Source organism: Colias philodice, chromosome 15 (assembly GCF_061535455.1).
Source record: "Colias philodice isolate Cphi_HAF_F1 chromosome 15, ilColPhil1 Martin Lab GWU primary, whole genome shotgun sequence".
Lineage (NCBI taxonomy): Eukaryota > Metazoa > Arthropoda > Insecta > Lepidoptera > Pieridae > Colias > Colias philodice.
This window is the reverse complement of record NC_143100.1, coordinates 2,551,610-2,566,645: the sequence shown is the minus strand read 5'-3', so window position 1 is coordinate 2,566,645 and position 15,036 is coordinate 2,551,610. Positions and strand designations below refer to the sequence as shown.

General features: G+C 36.9%; 2 protein-coding genes across 2 annotated transcripts in view; one reads left to right on the top strand and one right to left on the bottom strand.

Moving 5' to 3' along the window:
• Positions 1-3,965: 3,965 nt before the first annotated feature.
• On the bottom strand, positions 3,966-7,077 carry LOC149482055 (uncharacterized). Its single transcript, XM_089704006.1, has 2 exons — positions 5,008-7,077; positions 3,966-4,084 (listed from the first exon to the last, which is right to left on the bottom strand). Exon 1 carries the CDS (start codon positions 6,626-6,628, stop codon positions 5,015-5,017), a length of 1,614 nt encoding a protein of 537 aa, XP_089560132.1. The 5' UTR covers positions 6,629-7,077; the 3' UTR covers positions 3,966-4,084; positions 5,008-5,014.
• Positions 7,078-9,221: 2,144 nt separating this feature from the next.
• The window catches only part of LOC149482053 (synaptogenesis protein syg-1-like), a 106,406-nt gene continuing 100,591 nt past the window's right edge, over positions 9,222-15,036 (top strand). The window contains exon 1 of the mRNA XM_089703738.1: positions 9,222-9,364. Within this exon, the coding sequence (XP_089559864.1) occupies positions 9,286-9,364 (79 nt within the window). The 5' untranslated portion in view covers positions 9,222-9,285. The remainder of the gene's footprint in view (positions 9,365-15,036) is intronic.

Sequence of the window (15,036 nt, the reverse complement as noted above, 5' to 3'; positions counted from 1 at the left end):
GGCTAGCGGAGCCGCCCGGATTTCGTTGAATTTTTAATCTCCCCCTAATGTCCTTGCGACGCTACCTTTGCGTTGCTTCTTGAATATTTTAACATGAGATCATTGGGTTTAACATCGAAAGTTACATACGGTCTTGTTAGTCTTTCAACTTTATTGTTGTATTTGAATATTAGATGGCTGATGTGGCTACTCGTGCATAGAGTACTAGTTTGAGGCCAGTTTGTAAAAATATTTTAGGAAAACGAATTTCAAATATTTGCAAAACGGACTTGAAATACGATTTAGTACTATTGTTTCGGAGATTTTAATGAAAGCTTAGTTAAAGATAGACGTAAATCTTAGCTGAATAAGATATTTTTGCTATTTAATATTAGAATTTAATTAACACTTAAATATGGGCATACAACATAGTAATAAAATACCTGAAAGTTTTAAGCAGCACACTTTCATATCAGAGGATAAATTATTGAATTTGAAAAATGAGAATCGATTGAAATATCAAATTAAATTGTATAGGTTCTTTTCGTCACAATATGTTGACCATAAGATAACAAATACTTATTAAATTTTTTAGGTTCTTTTCGTTGCATTTTGACCATAAGAGAACAAATATGTACTTTAAAGCGAAATCTTTTACTCTTACTTAGCTTACTATACTTAGCTTTAATCACTCCCAAATTTAAGGTGCTAGACTTTTTATTTAGATTTTCAACTTCTCCCTATATTTCTCTCTCCAAGCCGAAGTGAAAATGAATTTAAAAGTTTAACCGTGAGTTACGGACATAGTAACCTACTTTCGCATTTATAATTTCAGTTTGCATTTTTTAAATAGCTTCAACATTGCTATAATATTATACATGTAAATGTGAATCATGCTATACATTTCTCTTTGAAATGCCTATTTGTTTTGTAAAAATTTATAGCGTAATTTGGATTTTATAGGTCTATATAATATTAATTGAGTAACTATATTACTATGTATGTTTTCAGTACGTTCCTTACAAATAAAATTCATTATAAATTCATTATAAAAAATAAAAAAAAAAACTACGCAACCTAATTATGCAACTGTCTATATTCTTATATTTTTCTTATATAACTGTAGGTGCAATACATTAAAAAATCATTATTCTATTTTAATATTGTATCCGTGTTTAAAACAGATATCCTCAGAGCACCGTTAATGAAAATTTGACGATCACAGACCGCTTCGTTCATAAAGATATGATTACTCAAGATATTAATATTAATACTAAAACGAGGGAGCGATAAACGTCTTAACGAAACGGTAATGTAAAAGCTGCAAGTACTAAAATAAAATTTATGCTTTCTAAACTCAACCTTTCTAGAGTCCATTAAAATTTTCACTCAAGGAAATATTATACACCGTTGAACGTTAACAAACTTTACTATTAGCTGCTTAATTTTTAACAATTACCTTTTTAATGAGGAAAATTTACAGTCTAAAATTGTGTATAATTCCTGCACTTAGCGTGGACTTCTTATTCTGTATGGAGTACAACTTGGGGTATTTTGTCTTCTTTTTGTGAACGAATTATTTTACGGAGAAAGTTTGGTATAACTTAAGGATAGATGAAATTCTATTAATGAGAGAATATTATTTTAACAAATAGAAGCGTTTTTCCCCCGAAGGGTAAAAAACGTATATTTAGGTTTCAGCCGAAAGGCTTGACCCACTGTGAGATAACCCTCTTGAACATCAGCGCCATCTAGTGTATTTAGCCGGAAACCGAGCTGTCATCGAGAGAGGTCGGTATTGGTGGTGGGGAGTCTGCGCCAAGGCAGGGCCAGTCGGCCATCTTGACTTCAGTACCGATGAATCGAAGCGAGGCGAAAGTCGGCAAGATATTTAGTGGTGGGTCAAGCCTTTCGGCTGAAACCTAAATATACGTTTTTTACCCTTCGGGGGAAAAACGCTTCTATTTAGGTGTTCGAGCCTTTAGGCTTGACCCACTGTGAGATGTTTCATATCTGCCGGCGCTGACTCCGCGTACTGTGACTAATGTATGTTATAAGATATTTTCTGTAGGAACTGTTCCTACATCGAGAGAGGATCGGGAAATAAAAGATATAAATTTTCAATAATCAACTTTTAATTACTTACATTAGAAAATATCTAAAATCACAGAATACATAATATGCTTGATTTCTAAATTGTTAGGAACGTGTCCGACACTGCATGATTTGTAGTAGTATTTCTTCTGTTACCCTCTACTTCCTTGAAGTAGTGTTTGAAGAAAGTTGTAGTGCTACGCCAATTACCTTTGCGTAACACTTCGTCAATATCGAGATTTTTATTGACCCAGTTGTCTGTAGCCACGGCCGATCTAAAGCTACCCGGAGAGCTTTTTATTTTAGCATCTTTTAGGACTATCCTTAGCCAGCCCGCTATTACAGATCTCGATGCTGCTTTCACTTTGCCCCGGGTGGTAATGAATAAGTTCGTTAGATTTGGGACCGCTTTCCTGCGCTGCTTTGATTTGGTAACCAGTAATGGTATCCAATAGCAGAGGTCAAAGATATTATTGTCGTTCTTTGATAGACACCAACCGGACTGGCGATAATATGTATTATCCGTTTTTGACCCGAAAGCGGGCCAGAAAACGATTTGATCCCTGGTAATCTGACAGTGATCCGCATCTATGTGAAGCAATGTTAGGTCGTGAACACGACGGCCTGTAGCAAGGAGTAATAGCGTTGCTACATGTTGAGATATTTGAAATAAGCTGGAACCATCGATTTTTGCTTGGGAAATCCAGTTTACGAGGTCAGCTACATTCCAAATACCAGAGGATCGTTTAGGTGGGCTCTTTAGTAGAATTGCCTTAATAGTTTTCTTCACCAGCGGATGGTCGCTAAGAGAAGCCGAATTGCAAGGGTTTGTGAAGGTAGCGACGGTTGACTTATGTACGAGGATGGTTCTCGGGGCTAACTTTTTCACGTTGTAGAGGTAAATTAAGTATCTAGCTAAATCACTGGGAGTCGGTGTTCTTGTTGACACATTATTTTCTAACGTCCAATTTAGCCACGTTCTCCAAGCGATTTGATAGGTTCTTAATGTTGAAGGTCTCCAGGCCGATTGTAACAAGGTGCGTTCCGACTCGCTCCATGTAGCTACCTCGTTGGACCAGCCCGTACTTTCCATACCTCCAAAGACAAGTTTTGAATGTTCCGGGGAGGCAGGTTGGTTCGAAGATCCCACAGATGTCCTTTCAGATTTTGAATTTTGTAAGGAGGGAGTACTGCTCTCTTTTTCACCTCGGCTCTCCAAAACGCTTTCTCCCATCTGGGTACCACTAAGAGGTAAAAGCCTTGGGACCTGTTCAGGTGTTGTAGCACCCGAGGAATTAGTGCTGGAGGTGGAAAGATCCAGGCCAATTTGTACCTCCATGGTCTGCTGAATGCGTCTGTGTATTCGCTTGTCGTGTCTCTGTGGTCTTCGCTGACATATCTCGGTACTACTGCAGAATGTTTGCTTGCAAAAAGGTCGATTTCTGGTTTGCCCATTTTTAGAAAAATTGACTTCTGCGCCGAGAGATCGAGATGCCATTCCTGAAGAGTTTTCAAGCGTGATAAGCTGTCCGCTATGCCGTTGTACCTGCCCGGGAGGTATTTCGGGATTATAGTGATTCTGTGTTGCTGTGCGAGATTTAGAATCTTTGAGGCGATGGTCAGAAGTTTTTGGGATTTCGTACCCCCTTGTCTTCTTATGTAGGAGATTGCCGTTCTGTTGTCGGATTGAAATAAGACTGTTTTCCCCGACGCTTCTTGTATATTCCTTTGAAGAACTTCGAATAAGGTCCATAATTCTTTTTGATTGCAATGCCAGTGCTTTTGTGAGGTGGTCCAGAACCCTGAGAGTTTCTTGTCGTTTATTGTGGCTCCCCAGCCGACATCTGAGGCATCGGTAGCGATGAAGATTGACGTTGCGGCGATTTGAATATCTGAGGTTTCGCGAAGGTTGTGAAGCCACCAGCACAGTTCTTCTTTTACTTGATCTGGTAATCGTAACATCTTGTATCTTTGTGTGCTTGGGAGTGATTTTGATGCGATCTGGATGTACCTGCAACGGAGTAAACCTAGTGGTATTACATTTGCTGCGAAGTTTAATTTTCCAAGTAACTGCTTAGCACCCATCCAGGACCACTTATTTTCGCGTAGAATTTTAAGAATCGAGTCTGTGATGTTCGAAATCTTTGATAGAGGTAGTATTTTCTTGTTTAGTTTTGTGTCCCATATAATGCCTAAATATTCTATGCGTGTCTTTGGTTTCGGATCAGTCTTATTGGTATTAATGTGCCATCCCAGCTGTTTGAGAAAATCTATGGTCCAGATTGCTTGTTCGGCTAGTCTGTCAGCCTTTTGGTTCATAAGCAAGAAATCGTCCAAGTAGACAATTACCCTGATCCCTTTATCACGCAATAGTGACGCTACCCAGTTAGTAACCTTACTGAAAATTGAAGGAGCGCTAGATAACCCAAAAGGTAAGCAGTTCATATTGTATATTTTCCCATTAAAGGCGAGAGATAAGTATCTCCTGTGTGATTCCTGTACGGGGATGTGGTAATAAGCATTTGAGATGTCAATTTTTACTAAGTAGTCCCCCTGTTGTAGTAGTTGGGAAACTTTTGATAGGCTGATGAGTCTAAATTTGGGAGGATGAACGTAAAGGTTTAGGTGTCGTAAGTTAAAAATCAGTCTGTGAGAACCGTTAGGCTTTTTCCTGAGGAAAATTGGGGATAGGTAGCCACTGTCGTAAGTGTTAAGGGAGATAGCGCCCACGTCTAGTAGTTTCATGATTTGCGTAGACATGCTATCTGAAATTTTAGGTTCGTAAAATTTTATATTGATGCAAGAAAATTTTGTGTGCGGTGGTCTCTGTATGAACGGTATGCGGTAACCACTTATGACACTTAAGATTGTGTCTGGTGCTCCTAACGATTCCCACAGATCTGACTTAAGACTCAATTGGCCCGCGAGAAATACCTCTAAACTAGGGTTTCCTTGTGGATGCCTGAGCTGCCCTTCTGTTGGGACCCGCCGAGCCGAAGTCCTGTTTCGACCGATAGTCGCGAAAATTTCGTGGTGGCTGCTTTCTGCTTTTGTTGCTGGGGTTCTTTGGCTTTCTAGGGCCTGAAGTTTTTCTTCCGGTTTTGTAGCTTGGGCTGGTTTTCTTCGGAAAGAACTTATACGCCCCCCCTTGGTCTTTAATCACTTCGGATAATTTTTCCTCACCGAAGAGGTGAGTGTCCGATGGTGGGATGTCGTGCAGCATCTCGCTAAGCACTTTATTTGTAGGTTTATAGGTCTCTCGTCGCGCTTGAATAACCTCGGCTCTTCTTCCGCAAGTATACTGCAGCAGTCCGTCAGAGATCTTTTTGAAGTTGCCGTCTGAGCTGAGCATATGTTCCTGGATTTCTGCCCTGGTTTTAGGATCCATTTTCTGGCAGGCGTCTTGAAAAGCTTGCCTTTGCAATAATAACCCATACGTTATGGCGCCCAGGGTCAAATCGGCTTTTTCTAACTGACACGTCGAGCTCCAATTAGGCGTTATTGATGCCAAGTGGCTGTTGACTTTTAGGGCCGCGAAGACTGGTGTAGTGTGAAACATTTTTTGAACGTCGGCATACCGAACATTCTTCCAGCCGTCCTCATTCAGCCGTTGGCACCTTCGGCCCTGTTCGGCCAGGTTTGGGTCCGCCTTGGTCAGTTTTGCTTCGGCTTCGGTGGTGCTGGGAGAAAAGTCACAATCGGGGCCAACGGGGGATCCCTTGAGAGCGGCCAATTTTCTCTGAGCCTCAGCGATTTGCGATGTTAACAGCGCTTCCTCTGCTGAAACGATCGGTTGAGCACTTGTCGGTAGTTGGTTTTCTTGTGGTAGAGCGTTTAGTGAGGGTGCTCCAAACTCTTCATCCGTAGTAGTGTCTGGTACGGATTCAAAGGACTCGTCTAGGTTTGATGCACCGTAGTCGCTTTTGGATGCAAAATTTGACACTTGAGACGCAACGTGTTCTATGGCCTGAGTTTGTTTGGCGAGCAGATCCATCATCTTTTCTAAGACCGAATGCGTCACCGGGCCTTGATTTGATTCCACAGATCGCTTTGGGGCAGGAGATTCGCGACGAGGCGTTTTAATGCTGTTGGAGCTGTTCGGTGACGTCGATGATCTTTTAAGGGTGTTGGAGGACGCTGCTTCCTCCCTGGCTGTCAGGCGTGACTTTAAGGCCTTAACTGTATCAAGAAAGGTTTCATAATCTGGGTGGACCCTTTCCATTATGTTAAAGGGGGCGTATAAAAGCGCCCTCCCCAGTGGCCATTCCAAGAGCTTCCTCTTTATGAGGCGGTATTTTTTCTCGGACAGAGAAGGGTCGTTCGGGTAGTACGCTCTACCCATTTCAGCTGTGGGTATCGCGAATCTTAACTTCGCTTCGATGCGCGACGATATTTTGTCCCCAAACAGGTCTGCGTATGATAAATCCCGGACGCCCCATTGCCTCCAACCTTCCGGATAATGGTTGTCTACTGTTTCGATGATCCTGGAGAAAAATCCCTCTTCGTCTCTTGGGACAGGCCTGAGACAGAGTTCCCCCATAGTTGTAGAGGCCATGGTCTGAAAATACAAGCAAAGAGTCACGTCAGCTGATTTTTGCTTCTTGCATCGTATTTGTAACGTTTGGGTCAGCAAATAATGTGTTTGATACGACTCAGTTAGGGTTTGATGCGATCAGACGTATCGGCTGATACGCCCTAGTCGCATCACTCGATACGACCCGACGGATGACGTCGATTCGACTAGACGTCTCATCGATGCGTTTGGAAGTCTCGATTGATGCGACCCGGGCGTATGAGCCGATACGACCAACAATGGAAATTATACCATGGTGACCTAGAAAAACTAGGTTCTTTGATAACTTTGTCGTTCGTTGCGAGACGACAGACGCTTCGTGAGAAGCGAATCGTAGGAAAGGACTACGAGTGAAAAACATGTGCCGGGGCGACATGTTTGTATCTTACGTGAGTTATTTCCTTATCCAGCTAAGGAAACTCATGTAAACAAAAAAAATATTAGCAATATTTGTGTAACTTACATTAATTTTAACTTCGATTTTAAAGAATATTATCTTCCTTTTATCCTGGCGACGACGCTGAGATTCAAAAGCGTACAGAAGTCAAGATGGCCGACTGGCCCTGCCTTGGCGCAGACTCCCCACCACCAATACCGACCTCTCTCGATGACAGCTCGGTTTCCGGCTAAATACACTAGATGGCGCTGATGTTCAAGAGGGTTATCTCACAGTGGGTCAAGCCTAAAGGCTCGAACACCTAAATAATTATTAAAATAATAATTATTTACCTATAAATGGCAAATTATAGCTTTAATATTCGGAGGTAGTATTAAAGCCTGATTTATTTTACTGTTGAATTATTATAAAAAAAAGACGTGTGGCACTCGGGGACTGCCGCGGTAAAGCTATTTATTGCATAGCATGCCTTCAAGCCACACCTCCGTGTCCGTCGGAGTGGGGAGCGTGAGGTTTTTTCGTTACGGAATTTCTCGATTCGGTCTCCGCGCTCAAGGCCCGCGATAGAAGCTATGCAATAGCTTTATTATTTACATGTTTAGTTGCTATTTCAATAACACATTTAGTAATATTTAAAAGTGGTTTAAAAATGTTTCTATTAGACATCGAATATATCAGTGTTATTATTGAACCTAAGTATAGAAATTATATCCACGAAAGACATTATAATATAGTATTTTAGCTAATTAATATTGGAAAAAGTTAATTATAGTTGCAGAAGTATGCTTTGATTTTTCTCTTTGATACAGAGAAGTGGTTTAATTTTAATGAAGTGCCCTAACATACATGTAACATGTTCTGAGAAACCGAGCTGTATAAAATGTGTTCTCAATTGAAAATGGTTTACATAAAAGTTATTTATTAGTCTAATTTTGTTATTTGTAAATAGCTGTGTTAGTGTAGCTATTGTAAACGGTTGTAGTCGGTAGATATTGTGCACTATTGATTTTTTTCAAAAAATAGTATAATAACAATTAATTGAAGGTCTAAAACACTTCGCAATGATTTATAGATTTGGACTATGTATATTCTAATTATTGGAATAAAATATTAATAATTATATACAATAATATTTATATTGATATCGTAGAATATTAATACTTATTATTTACAACATTGACACTATTAATAATAAAAATATATGCATATGGGCAAACGTTATACATAAACAAAAAAAACAATTCTTGTTAAGAGATATATGATGTATTATATAAACCAATTCATATTGTGTCGTATAAATGTACCTACTCTCTTTAAGAAATTGTATAAGCCACACACAAACGGGCATCAGTGAACGAATAAAATAGCACATATCAATCGAACTCATCTCATTATAACTAACGATTGCCACGAATAAAATACCAAGCGATCCAATTTAAAAGCTACACCATAGCGTTGTAAATGAATAACATTATTGTTCACTTCGTTACGTAGATTTACCGAGAAATCGGATCGTTAGCAGCACTTAGCGGGACGAATGTTCGCCGTCACTTGTTCCTGAGGAAATATGAAGATTGATAGCGTTTCGCCAGCTTATCTATTAACTTGGCTAAATGCTGCTCTGAAATTGTGAAATTAAGTACGGAGATTAATAATCGTTCGATGTAAACAGATCTGATGGAATAAGCTTTAATTAGGACGTTCGGCTCCGAGCTGTTTATACGTCTGCGAATAGCGCCTGGATAATTATTCGTATTCACAAACAGATCAATAGCCAAGTTGAATTTATTAGATACATCTATAGCTATTTTGTTAGTAATTTGATGTAGAGATATTATTCGAGCATAAAAGTCTGAATTGAAGGCTTTGTAATAATATGTTTGTCGTCTATTTATCTCCATATTTCGAAGTTTAACGTGATATAAAACTAATAAAAATCACAAGTTAATATAAGTTAAATAAGAAGTTTTTAATCAATCATACTAGTGTTAATTACAATTTATACCACAAAACAGAAAAACATCATACGTATTTTGTTGCATTCAATTTCTTCTAGAAGGTTTTACGGTAAATTCAGTCAGCCAATTCATGCCACAGCCAGGGCTAACTAAAAAAAAAACAACTTCTAAAGTCTTAAAGCGGGGGTATTAAGAGCTAACTGTAAATTTAATTCTTGCAGATTATGGCGCGTTGTTCGTGAAAATGTAACATGAACTGATGTTGACATTAAAACTCGGCTAAGATGGAGTGCTCCGTTCGGCCCAGCCCCACGAGGGTTCTTTCTTTGTGGACACTGCTTATAGGCATGTTCAATATCGCAGGTATGTTGGGACATATAATGAGTATTTATTACATAATACATGTTTTTCTTAAGTAGTATAGATGTTTGGTTTTCGTCGTGAGCAATGATGCTCAGATTTATGAAAGAATTTACACAGTAATGTATTCCCCTTTTGTTTATTGAATTTGTAGTTTTTAACAGTGCTGACTAATATCATAATACTTTTATCAAAAAACATGTTAATACGTAGTAGAATCCTGTGATATTAAGAAGATTAGTACGAACACTAATTGTTTTATAACTCTTTAGTTAACACATAATAATATATTGATGTTTTGAATAGTGCAAAAAACTTATTTTCACGTATGTATAGAAGTACGATTAATAATTCAATTCATCAGACAACAGTGTTTTACTAATAAAACGTATATACGTTATTTGCATAGTATATTTTTATTAACAAACCGTACGAAGCGTGTTGACACAACAACCCCTTCGCATGTGAGATAATTAAAAGAGAATAGCTTACTGACATTGAATGAAAAACCCCTTATTATCACTGTGTTATCACTAAGCTGGCGATAGTACTCTTTATGCTATGTTTGTTTAGGATTATATTAAATTATGTTCTTAATATTTGCTCTACTAGATAAATGTATAATTAATAAGATGTTTTTAAAATATGTCTTATACCTTTGAAATAGCATTTTGCTCTTCGAGAAACATTGTTCATTATATTATAATAATAAAACCGGCCAAGTGCGAGTCGGGCTCGCGCACAAAGGGTTCCGTAGCAGCAAATATAATAAATTACAGTTAAATCAACCTATCTCAAAAACTATAAGAGATACTTTGATCAAACCAAAAATCGTTGAAAGAGTTAATTAGCATGCATCACCTCTATTTTTTTTAGAATTTTATACCCCGTAGTTATAAAAATAGAGGGGGGGGGACATACTTTTTACGACTTTGAGAGCTGATATCTCAAAAACCGTTCACTTTAAGAAAAATGTTTTTTAGAAAACTTTATATCATTTTAAAAGACCTTTCCATTGATACCCCACACGGGTATGTACATCGAAAAAAAAAATTTCATCCCTCAGTTACATGTATGGGGGGCCCCACCCCCAATTCTTTTTTTTACTATTTAGTGTCATATTTTTGTAGCGGTTCATACAACACATATTCCCATCAAATTTCATCACTGTAGTACTTATAGTTTCCGAGTAAATCGGCTGTGACAGACGGACAGACGGACAGACGGACAGACGGACATGACGAAACTATAAGGGTTCCGTTTTTGCCATTTTGGCTACGGAACCCTAAAAAAGAGCGTGTGTGCCGAGTACCGTGTCAAATTGAAATTTCTTGGCAAGATTCATAGATACCAAAATCGTCGCCTTAATCCATGACGTAACGGTATTGCGACTTTGAAATTTTACTCTCGACGTGCCTAAAGAAGTTTCTCTTCAAAAAATTTTTGAAATGGATTGGGAATATTTCTTATGAGCCTATCATCAGCTGTTATAGGTAAGATTCGATATAACGTTATAATATCTTAATTATTGTTTTAGTGTTTAGCCGTTTATAATTGTAAATAATATAAAATTAATGCTTAAATGAAAATATTATCATTTATCATATTTTATACTTTTAAAGAATAACATGTTCTATAATAGAAAAATTCCGTGCACTGAGTCCATTACAGTTTCAGTACACCGTTCCTCACGAACATTAAAATGTTATATATTTTATAAATTTAAAGCGACCTAAATCTTTTATTTCTTTAATAATAACATTTATATATTAATCCCCTTAATGAAATATGTTAATAAAATATACTATATGACTACCTGTTCGTCCCAGCTCCACACCAGTTGCCATTTTTCCGTGCTTAGGAAAATCCCAGTTGTCACGAATCCAACGAAAAAAAATCATTAAAATCGACTTTCTTTAAATAAGTAAGTACATGTATGTATATACCTATTTTCCTATAATATCATCGTCTGTTAAATAAACGGCTGTAAAGTACACATTCCCTAGCACTTAGTGCTGTTTACATTACTCTGTGTTAGCCAATTGGTATAACTAGCTACTTCTAGTTGTTTGTTTGTGTGTTTGTATGTCTGATTGGTCAAACGGAACAGCAACCTTGTAAACAGATGAATTACTATAATCTATGAGGAATTATTGATGTTCCTCTTTGTAAATGTAAATTATATATTTATTATTTATCTATACTAATATTATAAAGCTGAAAAGTTTGTTTGTTTGAACGCGCTAATCTCAGGAACTACTGGTCCGATTTGAAAAATTCTTTCGGTGTTAGATAGCCCATTCATCGAGAAAGGCTATAGGCTATCATCACGCTAAGACGAACAGGAGCGAAGCCACGCGGGTGAAACCGCGGAGCGCAGCTAGTTAATTCAGATTGTTACAAGTAGAGCTAGAACAAAGTAGACAATAATATGAAGCAAAAATTAACAATTTATACGTATAAAGAAGCCTCATGACTCCAAAGTATTCCCTCCCGAGTAAAGTGTAGGTAAATGAAGGTGATGGTTATCGGTTACCACGATAAAAACTAAACAATCCGGTCAATCAAATAACAATAAGTTCGAATAGTACTTTTAACGCAAACGCAAACCCAAGAGAATAGTAAAAAAATGATATTGTTTGCGTTTCTATCTATACAGCTCGCAGACACACAATGAATATTTACTAGACGGGCCCGTTGTTTTCATTAGCGTGATTGCTACAATCCATTTTTACAAAGTGTTCAACACAAGTGTTTCTTTTTCAGATAGTTACTTTTGTTTTCATCGGGTTAACAAGCTTTTTATATTATGGTATCGCGCTTCTATTGTACCAAGTGTTTTAATTCGAAAACTTTAAGAAATAGGTTAATTGCAAATGCATTTAACTGCTTAATTACTGGAGCATGATTGTTTAACATTAATGTTGAAATCGCGTAATATTGCAGGTTTTCTTGGAGTCGTTTTTAATATGCTTGTAGTGTGGTATTGTGAATGTTGCTTGCTGGAGGACACTAAAACTGTTTTTTTTTTAATTAATTTATAAATATCGCGTTACAAAATGCCCAAATATTAGACCTTTATACACATGTGAAATTTTTATTCCGTATACCTTATCCAATTAAATGATAATACCTTATTAAAAAAACCTAATTCTTAAATTGTTATTAGTGAGGCTTTTTAAATTCTCAGCCGCTATGCTTTTAATTTGAACCTTTGACAGGGTAATAATCTTTTGTAAAATAAATAAAGCAAGTGCGACGTTTAAAATAACGAAAGTACAAGCGTCGACTTATAAAAGAGTTTATAAAATAAGCTAACGCGCTGTGTTTATAAAATCAACTCATACTTGCTTTAACCCTAGAAAGATAATCATATAGCACCTACCGTAAAAGATAATCATACGTCTGTCAGACGTATGTTAGTTAATTAAGATTTTTAGTAAGGCTTTAGAATTTTTGTCAAACCTTATAGGTTTAAGTAAATGTTTATATTCTATTTAAGAAAATAAAACGATAAATTATCAAAAATAAATTTTAATTGACAAATTACAAACAAAAACCGTAAACTTCTTGACAAATCAACAAAAACTTAACTTATCTTCTATAGGAACATATAAAATCACTTTGAGTCTGTATATTTGCATATTTGGTACTTTTTCACTTAAATTAACGTATACAATACCTATTTCAATAATCAGCATTTAAATTTTCGGTTATTAAATACACTCATGGCACACAACGTTGTTATGTTCTCCACACACGGGTTTTTTGCACTCCACGCATGATAATTTCGACATCCTGCGGAGTTTAGATGGACAGTACGAACAATATAGCATTAGGCAGCAAAACCTCTATATTTTGCCGCACAGTCCTTTTCAGAGTTGCCATCTCTAACCTTTTTTCCATCCAAGGTAAACTGAGATCTGTACTAAATTTTCTTACGGCTTAGAGGCTTTTCATTCTTTGATAGAATATTAGAACAATATATCACGTACGAATTTACAAAGGCTATGTTGAAAATGCCATAAAGTACAGCCATTGGCCATCTGTTCGACTTTCTGGAGCATGACATTGATGAACACATTTGGTCAAATGTGTCGACACCTCACCTCCAAACTTGGTTGGCAGTAGAGTCTGAATAGTCTTCAGCAGAGACGTCGGGTATATCCACAGCTTCATCAACGAATTCGTCTTCAGTGTCACTCTGCACATCGTCTTCCAAGAGGTTATCTTCGCATTCGCTTTCACATTCTGATGACGTTTCTTCTTCACTTTGATTTAAAAAGTTCTCATTTTGAGAACTATCCAACACCTTTCGGTTTGCCATTATAATATAATATTAATTAATACCTAAAAGTAATAACAAATAAGTGTAAATAACAATAAACAATCAGTTCAAATAATTTGCAAACGTTGCATTAAAGATAATTATACGTCTCGCGGACGTACGGCGTAGGTATATCTTTTTACTGAACGTACTTACCGTGTTTCCACCACCACTCAGCGCGAGCTTCGGCCACCGACGGAGTTGACTCGCGCAGCTAGCGCGCTGCGATTAATAATAAAAAAAATAGAACGAAATTTAATTTCGCGATACGTCTCGCGGACGTAGATTATCTTTCTAGGGTTAAAAAGGTCTTTTAACATGTTAAAAACAAGTTTATTAAGGAACTCAGTTTATATACACACGAACGTCGTCAGGATGTATGAATGTAAATTAATTGAAATCTTTTAATTTATAACGTTAAGTAACATGATGTTGCCTCGATGTTTTCATACTTTTCCTACCTATATTTTATGTTTGGCGTTTATCATATTTTCATTTCAGTATTTAAACTGTAGGCTGACTGGCTGTTCCGTGAATAGAGTCATCAAGAATCTAAATCACTTGGTACTTATCATTAACACATTTCCGAAAATAAGTTTTCATACAATGTACTCAAGAGTGTACTCAAGATAGCAAAGTACCTACATTATAATTCATCGCATTGATTGACTTTTACAGTGTTGATTTCGTAATCGATACGGTGTTGATATAAAAGCGTGTTGTACACAAGACTCACATACACATTATGATGAAAAGCTTAGGACTAGATACAATTGTTACAATACATTCTAAGTATAGATTTGAACGCAGTAAATCAATCAATGTCCACACTTCCTTAAGAACAAGCGTTCTCTGCTAAATAGCCCTTTACGTTTCACTAGTATAAATTCTCATATAAAGGGTTGAGTAAAAATATAGGTGAGGATGTCAGTGCATCGTTACGTTAAATTATGGGGTTGTTAAATCTCAGTTGGAATTCCTCCCCAGATTGTCGGGAATGCCTTTGAGCGGCGTACTTTGATATACACGTATACGGTTTTTATATCGAAAATGTTGGTAATGGGAATTCGGCTAAATTCTTCGAGAATCTTTTGCGTGTTCTTGAGTGACCGCTTGTGTGGGTAGAGGTTAAAATTCATTGAATATTATTTTTAATGTTCTTTATATAAATATTCATTCATACAATTAAATAGCTCATGAAATATTCTATGTTACTATCATTCAATTAAAATGTAGTCAATTTTCAAAGAGAATTATTTCATAATTCATCTAAATAAACTTTTGTTCGTGTTTATATTATTTCATTAAATGTTAACTATTAAATATGCATTTTAAATTCGAAAGACAG

Excerpts from the sequence above, each read along its gene's own strand:
- LOC149482055 (XM_089704006.1), bottom strand. The coding sequence starts at position 6,628 with ATGGCCTCTACAACTATGGGGGAACTCTGTCTCAGGCCTGTCCCAAGA.